This window comes from Amphiura filiformis, chromosome 1 (assembly GCF_039555335.1).
Source record: "Amphiura filiformis chromosome 1, Afil_fr2py, whole genome shotgun sequence".
NCBI lineage: Eukaryota > Metazoa > Echinodermata > Ophiuroidea > Amphilepidida > Amphiuridae > Amphiura > Amphiura filiformis.
Genome location: NC_092628.1, coordinates 61,383,432 through 61,397,075, shown reverse-complemented (window position 1 = coordinate 61,397,075; position 13,644 = coordinate 61,383,432). Strand labels below are relative to the sequence as shown.

Below are 13,644 nucleotides of genomic sequence, written 5' to 3'. Positions count from 1 at the left end.
ACAAACCGTTTGTATATTTTTAAATGTGCATCATGACCATCAACATGATTGCGATGACACCAAGCTACCAGTAACATGCACAACACAAGATGATAAATATACTGAATTGAGAAAAGCTGAGTACCAGTAGTGGCATATCTTTCAACATGCTGCGGTGGTACACTGATCATTTTTGAAACACACTTTATTGTAATTGGTGCGCCAGCAGGTACTTCAAAAACGCTGGCAAATTTTTCTGACCCTCCATTACTGTGGGTCATGAAAATACAGGCTAGTGGTGTGAAATATCAAGATGCTGTCATGATGAATAAGGTATGAAACACGCAAAGAATAAAGCATGTACGCATTCGCTATTCACATAAACTTTGTCGTTTTACAAGTAGGCCTATGCCGTGCATTCAATCCGTCTTGAAAATTGCGGGGGGTGAGCTTTCTCACATCAATTTTATCATTCACTTTACAATTACAATTGTGTTTTAATTAACGTGCAATTTTAATGAGGGAAAATACTAAAAAAAATACTACATTGTTGACCCACACAACAAAAGAAGATAATAGATTTTTACAACGAATTTCTTTTTCCTATCGTAGTACCTGTGAATTGTTCAACTGTATTTGAATATTTCAAGAAAAGAATGTTTGGCAACAAGCAAGGTTAAATGACCTTATTTTTGTGTGCAATTCCCCTCTACCGGAATCAATGGTATACAAACTATTCACTTTTTGTTATGCTGAAACTAAGTGTATTGACAGAACTTGCTTCTGCATGGTGGAATATGTAAATACAAAATCCCACCGCACAATTAAAACACAATCCATTTCAGTTTCTTGGTCTTTTTAGTCAATATATCGCAAGAAATGATCAGTAAAATGTATTTAAATATAAATAACTATCCATTTCATAACATAAATAAATTAAAGCGCAATATTTTGTTGTTAGATGGACCTTTTAACGATATTCGATTGAAGAACAAATGTATTGCATTGGCTTTTTGAATGAAATCATGGTTTGCTTTTATCTCAACGTATAGTCCGTATACACTCTAAATTTTGCAACGGTTAATGTAGTTGTGAACAAATGGTTGAACTGTTTGTTGCACTGTTTTGATGCTACGTACTTTGAATACACCTGTGTACATACAGTGCCTATATGACAATATAAATCCAATAAAACAGCCATAGGTGTCAATTGTCTGTTGAAAAAGGGCTCGTAATTGGTAAAAGTAATTTCTTGGCTATTTATATTGCACTAATACAGAATTGTCCCGAAAATGCAAACACATACTTTCGGTACAACAACTAGGCCTATGTGTGTTAGTGCACTTGTCCCAAAAATACATTTGTAATTTGTATAAAGAGCAAAGAAATTGTCTTCTAACAATTACGAGCCCTTTACCAAAAGACTAATTTTGACACATTTATGGCCATTTGATGGTAATTTTATAAAGCATGTATACAAGCTTATACACAGGTTTATTCAAAGTACGTAGCATCAAGAGAGTGCAACAAACGGTTCATCCATTTGTTCACAACTACATAACCGTTGCAAAATTTAGAGTGTAGTCATCAATAAATGTTGCCAAGATTCGTGATAAAAAAAATCGATGGCATCCATCCAGGGTAAGTTAGCCTTATTGTAAAGCTTGGTTCAGTCCACTTTTTTAATCGAATCGGCTCTACGTTGAATTTTCACCGACCTTTTCAAAGCGTCATTCATGTTTTAAATAGTAGTTGGATTTTATAGGCAAGCTTCAAATTAGCCCGCGAGTGAGATAAAATGCAATTATTCAGTATAAAATGTTAATTCTGCACACAACTTTGCACGTATAATAGTCTGCTGTCAACATGCATGTTAAACGAGATCAAATAAGTTAGTTTTTTACAGAAACTGCCTTCAGTGCGTTTCAATGTAATCGGTTAACCGATTTCCAATGCATTCTCTCATAATCACTCATTTCAAACATTGTTACACTATTAAAAAAAAACTTCCAAATTCTCAAAGTTATAAGAAGCTTGCAGAGGTAACTCAGTTGGACATCTTGGAGAATTGTGTCGTACGGGCTTACTTAAGATTTTATGCTGAGGTTAAATTTATGATCGTGCACTGTTTCCATACCTGAGCACATGATAAGCTACATGATTTGGAGGTTCAAACCCTTGAGGTTTTATGACCGTCTGAACGGCGATTTGCCATTTCGTCTAATACCCATATTCTAAATCCAATTATTCTAAACCCATGTGGTGTAACTTCGTGCAATAACCTAAAGTTGGCCAATAATCATTTAGTCTAATATTAACTATTTAGTCCCAAACACATTTAGTTGAGTCTGATTTACCATTTGGTCAAATACCGTAAAGATTCGCCTAATGGCGCACGTGGGCTCATTTGCAGAGGTAAATTTCATGTGCAAATAGAGAGCTCCCTCCTCTGAAATTCCAACAAGAATTAAGGTTCCGTGCCCTTATTTGATGGTGGGAATTTTACGGGAGGGCATTGTTAGGTTGTGCCTAAATTCCACTTATGTCAAGGGACCCCATAGCGCCATTAGGCGAACCTTTACGGTACCATCTGGTCTAATAATCATTGTCTAATTAGGTCTAATAACCATTTCGTCAAATAACCATTTCGTCTAATATCCATCTACAAACCATTTGGTCTAACAGTAACAACCATTTGGTCTACTAACCAATTGGTATACTTACCGATTGCTCTAATGCATAATGAAATACGTGTGACACTGCATATCATTCGTACACAGTATTAAAGAGGTTCTAGGCATGACATCTTTTTCTGGTTTACGGTCTTACCAACAATATCTTGTCCTCTTTTGGAGGACAAAACTTCTACAAGGTGTATCAAAATGATTGGTACAATATCCAGTGAACATGGCCAAGACTGCATTGTAGATTTATGCCATAATTAGACTACCCCGTAGTCCACTTGCCCATTGTGCATACTCTGGATATTGTATTTAAGCTTAAAACTCTGATTTAATTAATGTGTGCACAATTGATAGATTTTCACATCTGTTCTTTTCAGTCACCCTACTCCCTCTGTTTGTTAGCTTCCCAAGTGGACTACTGACATTGGATTGCGGTTTTCATGCTTAACACGGCTGTCTATGAGCTTCTATGGATGAGATTGTCGGAAATCTGGCCTACTAAAATTGGCCATGATGTAATGCATCTTTAAATGGAGCTGGCTTGTGATTGGTCGCCCGATCTCGTTATGGTTTAAATCCTCCGGGTACCTGTCATTACCATTAATAACTACATGGTACACAAGTATGTGGCCTACCCCGCCTTTGTGTTGTGTAATTGCATGAACGCGTCAGTATTGTGCATGGACGCGTCTTGTATGTGCTTGCGGTTAAATTTGATTGATAAACAAGTATGATTGACAGTGTGAGTGTTAGGGACTTTGCCCGTTTAAAATCTTAAGTCCATAGTCTATTTTTAACCTGGAATTTTGCGATTAATAAACTGGCAGATTCTAAAATCAGAATTGTTCAGTATTGAAGTGCCAATACAATTATGACATTATGATATGTTGCATTCAATAATATAAGCCTACGTACACTTTACTTTTACTGTCACTAATATAATTATATAAACTTTTTTCATAACAATTTTATAGTATTTTGATGTAATTAATATCAGTATAATTTCGAGTTCAACTGAATGCTTTCATCATGATTAACATCAAAAATAGACTATGGCATAGTCTATGCCATAATAGGTCATTGAACATACAATTCAAGATGATCTGTTGAATTTGGAAGCAGGCGTTTATTTAGAAAACAATGAGTACCAATCATTTTGATAAAGCCTGTTGGCCTACTACTGGATTCGCCATGATGATGAAATTCATGTGACATGCACACGTTACACCTTATGTGTCCATGAGTGCGGAAAATAATTTTCAGTGTTGGTATTTACAGCCCATGACCAGCAGTAGACGATGTGGCATTTTCTTTAGCATGTTTAGTCGAATTGGCAAATAGACGAAATGGGTATTAGACAAATGGTTATTAGGCCTAATATACTAATAGTTGAGTTTGCTCAGGTTGGCTATTTACGCTATATTGGACCAAGTGTTTATTGAACTATACCGTATGGTTGATATAGACTAAATGGTCATTTGACCAAATGATATTAGACTTAATGGACATTGGACTTAGCAGTAGACCATCGCAATTTGAACCCCTGAACAGTGGCGTGTCGGGGGGGGGGCTTTGGAGCTGAAGCCCCCCGCATTTTGTTAAAAATCATGTAAAATCAGCCGGGTTTTTTTTGGCGATTTTAGCCATTTAAGCCCCTCGCATATAAACTCTGAAAGCCCCTCTGAGCCCGCCCCCTTATTTTTGTGGCTAACTTAGTTTTAAATTGCATTGGAAGCTGTTCCTATATTTTCCTTGGTTGTGCATCAGTCGGGCTATCAGTACAGAACACACGTCTTTTTAGACTTATTATATAGCCATATTTATCATAATTATATCCCGCGCCAATTGTGGAGCTGAATCAATTACTTCCTCTTCCATGTTTTTACTGACCCGTATCCGTACAACTCAAGTAAACCACGTGGTTGAATCACGAATAATATAGTAAGCCTTGAAATTACGTTTCCATATGTGCGACCTGTTTAATATTTGATCATAAATGATTATGATGACATTCAGTTATTTGCTGAATATTATTATAATAGACATGACACTGTGACACATATACTTAATAAATTATATTCCCTGTTCTGAATTTTCATTCCTGGAAAATCTGCTGCCGGCTAAATAACCGTAAATTTGAATTCAGGTTATTTGAGCAGATTTTTCAGGAAATTTGTGAAAATAAGCTATGCCGTTCTTTAAAACAGCGAATCAGTAAAATTAAGGGGGTACTACACCCCTACCCAATTTTGTGCCTATTTTTGCTGTTTTCTCCAAAATTATAGCGCATTGGGGACAAGCAAGATATGTATATTATAGGGGCAAGGTTTACAACTACTGCACTGGAAATTTTATTTCAGCACAGACAACAGTTGTGGAGTTACAGTCAAAAATTAGAGAAAACCAATATTTGATCAATAAATCAATAACTACTTGCTTTGAGTTGCTTAATATTCAGTACAGTAGTTGTAGGCTTGCCCCTATAATATACATATCTTACTTGTCACCAATGTGTTATAATTTTTTAGAAAAATGCAAAAATAGGCACAACATTTGACAGGGGTGTAGTACCCCCTTAAGGGTTTTCATATTTTAAGACTTTTAAGAAACAAGAGAAATGGCTGTGAATTTGTGTATTTCTTTTTACATTACTTTTTAACAGTATTTTCATTGGCTCTCTTAAACTACATTACTTTTTAACAGTATAAGACTATTAGGCCTAGGCCTATAATTATAATATATGATATAGGCCCGGGATACTTAGGTCTATTTTTTATTCCTATTAAACGCAGCTGCATTTTTGCGCCCATGCAAACACTCTTTCCTGATTCCGAACCAGTGCACGTGGTACTGAGACCTATATGAAATATATAATGTCTCATATTTATTGTATTAACAATTTGTTCTGTTTCCATATTGATTAATATTAATGCCACACGTACACGTTTTAATATGTCGGGACGTTATATCATGGAGGTATCCGACGCGTCGTCGGAAGGCCACTCGATCGTCAGTCCTCTTAACTTTTTCGTTTCAGTACTCAAACAAGAATTGCAAAAGGGCTCCTTCAATTCGTTAAAGATAAATACGATTACATAATAAGGAAATTTTGATCAAGGTAAAAATTATGTTTGGTTCCGAACTACAGGGATGAATGAGATCAAGCATGCATGCATGAACACGATAACGAAAGCACGTGTTTCACAGAGCGTTGTATACATAAATATCTTGCATGCTTTAACCATTAACGATCTTATGGCACAAAGGGAAATGCAACAATATACTAGTACATGTGGGTTGATCGCAGTTGGTTTAGTTTTTGTAATTTCTCAAGACTTGTAACTTAAATCCATATCATACCTGTCTGTTGTCCGGCATTGTATCAATACTTGTTTTTGGTGAATCTCCAAGATCGTGTAGTTCAACCACACATTTCAAACCCTGGTAATCGCCCCTATTATCCACACTGTTCCCCTTCGAGTTTGAATTTTGTCCGCTCATTTTTTCACACCGATTTAGCTGTACGCATTATATGTAGCACAAGAACCATGAGAACTAGTGAGGAAACAGCTAGTTTATACTACAATATCTTCATATCAATAGTTGAAAAATGCAGGAAACCTGGCATCCGCTATATAGCATGAGCAACAACTTCCAAGCAAGCAAGCAACCTCGTGTTTAAAACCCAGTGTGATTGAATACCGTACGTGACGGTAGGAGCAGTTGTATTTTGAGTAGAAGTCCAGGGTCAACGTCGTATTGGCATGCCCTACGGCTGGTTTCAGCCAACTTTGATTCTTTGGTAATATGACACATTCAACTCTTGAAATCAACCTGGCTCGCTGACAGCAGCTTTCTCAATACCAACTGATGTATTTCCTTATTCCTGTAGTACTTATACTGCGCTAGAAAATGAAAGGAATAAATGCATTGAAAGATACGGCGTGTGTCGTGTGATGGAGCTAGAGCGCAGATAGAGTGTGCTCAGAAGGATTCGAGTACTTTTGGCGGAACTGACAAAAGATTTTCTTCATGGTACCAGGATTGCATTAAAATGTCCATATATATTAAGGTCTACACCTTTTTATTATCTTTTTTTGAATATTTTCACTTAATCCCTACTGGTATTTTACCACTAATTATTCAAATATCCCGAATGAAGTACTGCTGCGTGCGGTACTTTACGAACTCGGGAACCCAGGAATCGAATTAGAATTGGTGACGATTTCGTAGAAATCTCACACTTCAAATTTTGTCACTCTTTGGTTGTCTAGACTATGCCAATAATGCCATAGTCGATTTTTAATAAATAAAAATATGTTATTATTTAATCATGATGAACGCATTCAGTTGAACACGAAATTATTCTGGGTTTATTATTACAAATATGCTACTACATGTATAAGTTTATATAATTAGTGACAGTAAAAGTAAAGTATAGACCTATTAGGCTTTTTATTATTGAATGCAATATATCTGAATGGTTTTCTAACTTTGTTGAATAAGTTCATCAGGTTTGTTGAATAAATAAACGAAAAGACAAAACCAAGTGATTTTTTACTTATGTCCGGTCTTTAAAAGCGGATCCGATATACGTGGCTAAGGAAATATATGCCCTCCTCTCTGTTTAAGGTCTTGCTCCCCCTTCTTTTGACCACCACCTATACTTTGAAGCTTTTGAATTCCAGGCCAATGTTTATAGACAGCGTTTTGGTGCCGCGATGGGCAGCCCGGTCAGCCCTATTAGTAGGTATATCACCTCAAAAATAAGGGCAGCAGAAACACGTTATTTAATGTTTCTACATGAATGACCTTTATTAAAACATCAAAATCAAAAACCGAATTGAAATCGGTCAATGCATTGTGACGTAGTGTCAATTTTAAGATGCTCATAAATGGAATGCAAATCTGCCACAAATTGCTATAATGACAAAATTGGCACATTTCGAGATTTTGAAGGTTTATTTGGACACTTGCTTGAAAAAGCAACGTTAATTTAAGTATCACAGGTTAAAGGCCCATTCAGTGATTTGCTCATCCGGACGATCGTAAAAATCATCAAAATTCAGATTTTGGTACCTTTGTAATTGACATAGATGTGCTAACATAGCCTGCTAGTGGTTCGGTCGAAAGCCGTGTATTTTAGACAAAATAAAGCATTTGATGATTCTGGACTTTTGATACTGACAGTACAAAAGTCCGACTCGAGATCGAAAGAAGCTCACTCTCCACGTACCAACACGCGTTGCGTATTGTTTCTACTACTTATTACATCAGTAGCTACTATTTTAAACAAAATACACAATTTTAACTGTTTTTCATATTTGAATTGACCGTTAGTTTGCCTCGGTGATCTTTAATTGCTTATTTTGTTTTCTACTACAAAATTGTAGCTTAAAAGCGTCTGTTTTAAATCAATTTAGACTCTACTTCCCCGTGTTAGAAACACTGGACTAGGAAGTTTTTCCAGTCGATTGGTGGCGCACTGTACGAAAATCTCGATTTTCTCAGAGTTGAAGTAGAAAACCTTTCTAAAACTTCTGTTTTTTGACTAATTTGTCGATGTATTCAGGGGAAAAGTGGTTTAATGAAATTCTGTAGACTTATTCTTTATTTCTAAGCAACTCTGACAAATTTCCATTTTTTTAATGTTCCTGTGAAATCACTGAAAGGGCCTTTAATTGCCTATCTTTTTTAACTTCGTCAAAGAAAACAAAATTTAAAAATCTATCATTGAATAATTATAATAAATTAATCAAATTTACTATTTTAGCAATTCCGGCCAATCTGCAGACAAATAAAAGTTGAAAAAATGACTAAGTTCAGCTAATTAATATGCAAAATTGATGCCAAAAGAAAACCGTACATGATATCAGAGTGCGGTTTTTTTCACAAACATATGTATACAAAGCTCTTTCAATTGATAACAAAAAATACACAAAAGTAATCAATTATGCAAATTAGCTTATTACAGCTAATTATGTAGGCCTATTCATTATATTATTATGTAAATTAGGCATGAGTAATTTTATTTTTTTTCGATATTTAATGAAAGTCTTTTCATTCATCATGAATTTGTCAAGTATGAACCTGTTATGATGTTGAGTAAAGAATCTGCAGTTAATTACTTTAATATAATACAAAAAATACAAACTTTGACATTTTGACGGTGTCTGGAATAATATTTTAATTTTTTCTGTAAATATGGTATGTGTCACCATTGCTCAAAGCCAAATCCGAAAAGTAAAAATAAAATTTTATTTGCAATGAGACTTTAAATTAACATTTTGTTATCTGGATTAACATGGGAAGAGAAACGGTAAAAGGAACAGCCCCTCTATTATAGCGCGTATACAAAAATGGTGTGGCCTTGGACACACACAATGGCTTAGAGCTATTGTGGTTTGGAATATTACTCCTTTAAACTCACTTAAAAATGTTTTGTTTCAAATCGTTTTCCTCAAGTGTGCCATTCGTTGTCGACGGAAATAATTTACATGCTTAGAAAGATTAGTATTTCAGCTAAATGGTGGTAGATCTTGATTTTTCAAAAGGCCTATATTTATTGATTTATGAGGGATCTTCAAAAATCCACAAAAACAGGTAGTAGCTCTTAAACGAAGCAATATTTATTTTTAAAAAACCCGATGGTAGTCACAGAAAGGTTTCACACACCATATATCAAAAATTCAAACAATTGTGATAAATAGCACATATGAGGAAATTAATTTTTCGGCATGGATGTTTGCCAAAATTGAACAACTTTCATGCGCGCGCTTTTCAATTTACTGTTATGCTTGCATGCACAGTGTTGCAGAAGTATTGTGCAGCCACTGTGACATGCCTACTATTAGGCCAAAAAAATATTGTTGTGTTGCCCTCAAGTGGGAATATGGGAAAGTTGGGTCGGTCGGATTTCTTTTTCTTTTCTTTTTTTTAACCTTCAGTTTTTAAAAATTCCCTCAAATATCAAATAATGCTTACTTCAATTAGGGGACATTTGTCAATTTTGACTTCTGGATACATGTTAGATAATCAATTTAAGACTACAGTCTTTCAAAAAAATATTAATTTTTTAAGTGAAAAACATTGATTTTTTGAACAAACCTGCCTACATTTATAGAATCAAGACAAAATATTAGACATCGGATGAACAACCTTTGACCTAACATAGATCATTGTAAAACGCAAAATTACAGAACAAAAGCCAATTGATATTTGTTCTATAAACATCAACAATGAACAAAAATACCAATTTTTTTTTATAACATAATCTATAAAACCATTCTATTTTATAACGAAACATTTTTTTTTTGTGGCTCATATGAGCTCCAAGGGTTAAGATGATTCTTCCCAATTCATGCCAAAAGTTGATAAAGCATTCAAATTTTATATTTAGGGGGCCTACATTATAACTTGTGCAGAAATGTCAAATACTTTTATATTCAAATTTCGACCTCCATTAATTTGTGTATGAAAAATGCCCTTATCTGTTTTGTTCTGGCTATACCGCCTAATTACCGCTATCGTAATTGAATTTTCATTATTATTTTTATATTATTTTTAATCATTAATTCCCGTCTACTATATTAAATAGTGTGCATTAAATAATCAGTCATAAAATGTTCCTTTAAGTTTTAGTGTGCCGTTGCCATTTCCAGCAAAATGCGCCATGTGATTTTTATGCCACAGTTCAAAATCACCCCCTACACACCCCAATGGCACCAAAAAGGACACAAACCCAATAAAGTTATGTGAAATTCATTTTTCAATTGTACTTTTACATATCCTGTGATCAATCATGATCTTGACTATTATTTCAGGAGTTGTACAAAAACGATAGGTATTGTGAGCTATTGTGCAATATAAGGCTTAAAAACACAAGCATATCTCCCGTAGGTGACCTGAAAATCAAAATGCAAAATATATATTTATAATTTTTCCCGAGTCAAAATTGATGGTAACATTTTCCTCAAATCTCAAATAGGCCCCTATCTATGTCAAATCAGTGCAGAGTATGTTAGATATGAAAATACAGTTTTAGGAAAATTATAGATTGATTTTCATAGCATTTATTAATTTTTATAATGTTTGTAAAATAAAAGTTACGTCAAAAAAATCTTTTGAAAAATGTTGTCATTCATTTGCTTATACATTCATATCGTGTTTATTTTTCTGGATTTCTCCAACATTGCTCCAAAAACGAAATGCGTGTGGCTTTCGGAAAACAAACTTCCATGTTTTTTTTTAGCCTTGCGCATAAATACCAAATATTGGGTCCATACGGGCGGACCCATGGGCCACTTGAATTTAGTATTATTAAAAGTTCCCTTCAAGTTTACACCATATTTATTGGTGATATAGCACATTGGTAACACAAACGTGTCGAACATGATATCCATTCCAAAACATTTTCATTTCATTGAAATCAAGGCCATCAATCATCCTTCCTGTTCAGAACCCTTTAGTTCAGCGCTTCCCAAACTTTTGTTCTCGTGACCATGATATTTCTTAAGACAAATATGGCGCGATCCACAGCATAACATAAATGATTCTCATCTTCTCTGGGAAGACATTTCATTCTTATAACCAACCATTTAATTAAAGTACATGTAACAAAAAAAATCTGCACATACTCAAGATTTAGAATGCTTAGACTTGTTCCAAGTCTGTGATTTTTGTGACTCGATTGTCAGCAAACATGCCAAATGCATGTTTTTGGCTCTTGTTTTTCAAGAAATTAGTAAAGTAGTGAACTTTTTCTTTTATCTCCAGTTAGGACTAAATGAATGATTAGGATTGAGCTGTTACATTTGGCAGAACTTGATAATATTTTTAATCCCAAAAAATTAGTGCTGTATTTTTCTGGAATGGGGAGTAATTATCAAATTACCAAAGGCCCATTCAGTGATCCCAGCGCAAGTGTAAAAAAAAATGCTGAATGAGGGAAAGGGCAAAACTGAGAAATTCATAACAGTGTTTTATATGAATCAATGAACATTGATTATTGAACAATGAACATTGATTCAAAAGTTATTAAAGGTGGGTGACCTGACTGACAGCCTCATCCCCTATCAAAATGCAGATTTTGGTATCAGGTGAAAGCTCATATTTTGCTCATTAACATTTTGAAATTAGGCATTCCAAGAAATCGGTCACAAAACTGTCGAATTAGTCTCAAATATGGTATACCACATTTTTTAATATAATTCAGCAGTTTTTTGATGATATCTTCGGAAATACACCGACTTGGAACTCCTAATTTCAGTATGTTAATGAGAAAAATAGGATCTTTCATTTGATATCAATTTTTTACATGATCATGATGATTATCATTAATAAAAACATTGTAGACTACCAGTTTTACGCTGTATTAAATGTCAGTAATTCCATGAAGAATTAGCCGCATTTACAATGAACATGTTCTTTTTGCATGAAATATACAGCACTATTTTTTTTGGATTAAAAAATATTATCCTCTTTTGCCAAATGAAACATAGCTAAATCCTAATCCTTTAGTTAGTCCTAACTGGCAATGAAAGTAAAATTTTAATATTTGGTCAATTTTGGGAAATAAGGGCCAAAAACATGCATTTTTAGGGCATTTTTCGATCTTTTTTTGTATTCTGTGACAATCAAGCCCAAAAACTTGAACTAAGACTAATTTCAAGTTATGCATTCTAATTTTTGGAAAACACCCAATTTTTTTCATAAACAATTTGCAAAAATAACATAAAATATTAAAATTATGAGCTAACTCTTATTCTATACTCACAAGATTTTAAAAGTTTAGACTTGTGCTAAGTCTTACAATTTTGTGACTACAATTGTAAGAAAATGCAAAAATTGCATGTTTTTGGACCATTTTCCCTCAAACTGCAAAAATATTAAAATTTCAATTGTTTGACTTTTATTGCCAGTTAGAACTAACTAAAGGATTAGGATTTAGCTATGTTTCATTTGGCAAAACAGGATAATATTTTTTAATCCAAACAAATTAGTAGTGTATTTTTCTGGAATGCGGAGAAGATCAGATTATGTGGAAGTTTTTAAGATTTGCAATATGGTTTTGAGATTTGGATCTGAAATTTCCATTCAATACTCAAAAATGCTGATCAAATTGATAACTTGAAAATATGTTTCAGAGCACCAGTCTACCCCACATTGACCACCTTTGACCAGGAACTGGTCACGTACCATGTGTCGTCATGGACATGCTTGAGACCAAGTTTGACAAAAAATTGAATCGATTGAGCCCATATTTATCGGTCAAGCTATGAGTTTTACACTGTTGGGCGTAAAGCATCCAAATTTTTCATGTTTTGGATCCAATATTTTCACACAATTGACTTCATCAAAACATAATAATTGTCAAAATCTGCCTCAGCATGAATATGCAGTGGACCTGTTGCCAGAGAGAAGGAAGCAAGAAAGAAAGAGTTGGATTTCAAGATCTAGCCATGTATACACGGCTAGATAATGTTAACAAGGAACATTGCACATTAAAATCATTACAATATTTTCCTCCCGTTTATTACATACATGATACATTATTATAACATATGTACAAATGAGCTATACTTATATAAAACTTGGGATATACAAATGTACCAGGTTTTGACAACTGTGATTGAGCAGCAAGTCTATTTTTCAGGAGGAAATGAGTTAATTAAAAAATAAGTACCCATCCATATCAAAAGTACCTTAACCCTCACCTAGACTTCATATTTGATCACATAGTAAGCTTCAATCATAAATCTCTTGGTATCTTTGTCAACTTGACAATGTGAGTTCGATGATCACATGTGAGGTTAATAACAAAGTCATGTGACAAGAAGTGGATTGGTAAATTGGGTGTTATGGTTATGAATATTTAATTCCTTGTGAGTTTTTTCTTCTTTTATCCTATATTAATATAGAAATTTAAGCTTTTGAACCTCTCACCCAAGGCTTGGTAATCAAAATGATTTATGAAAAGTAA

The 13,644-nt window shown here is 34.2% G+C and overlaps 1 protein-coding gene and 1 long non-coding RNA gene across 2 annotated transcripts in view; both read right to left on the bottom strand.

The window, feature by feature from the left end:
- LOC140168365 (solute carrier family 28 member 3-like) overlaps positions 1-6,507 on the bottom strand; it is a 43,739-nt gene extending 37,232 nt beyond the window's left edge. The window contains 1 exon segment of the mRNA XM_072191742.1: positions 6,024-6,507. Within this exon segment, the coding sequence (XP_072047843.1) occupies positions 6,024-6,164 (141 nt within the window). The 5' untranslated portion in view covers positions 6,165-6,507.
- LOC140150325 (uncharacterized) overlaps positions 1-13,644 on the bottom strand; it is a 444,264-nt gene that overhangs the window by 37,490 nt on the left and 393,130 nt on the right. The window lies entirely within an intron of this gene.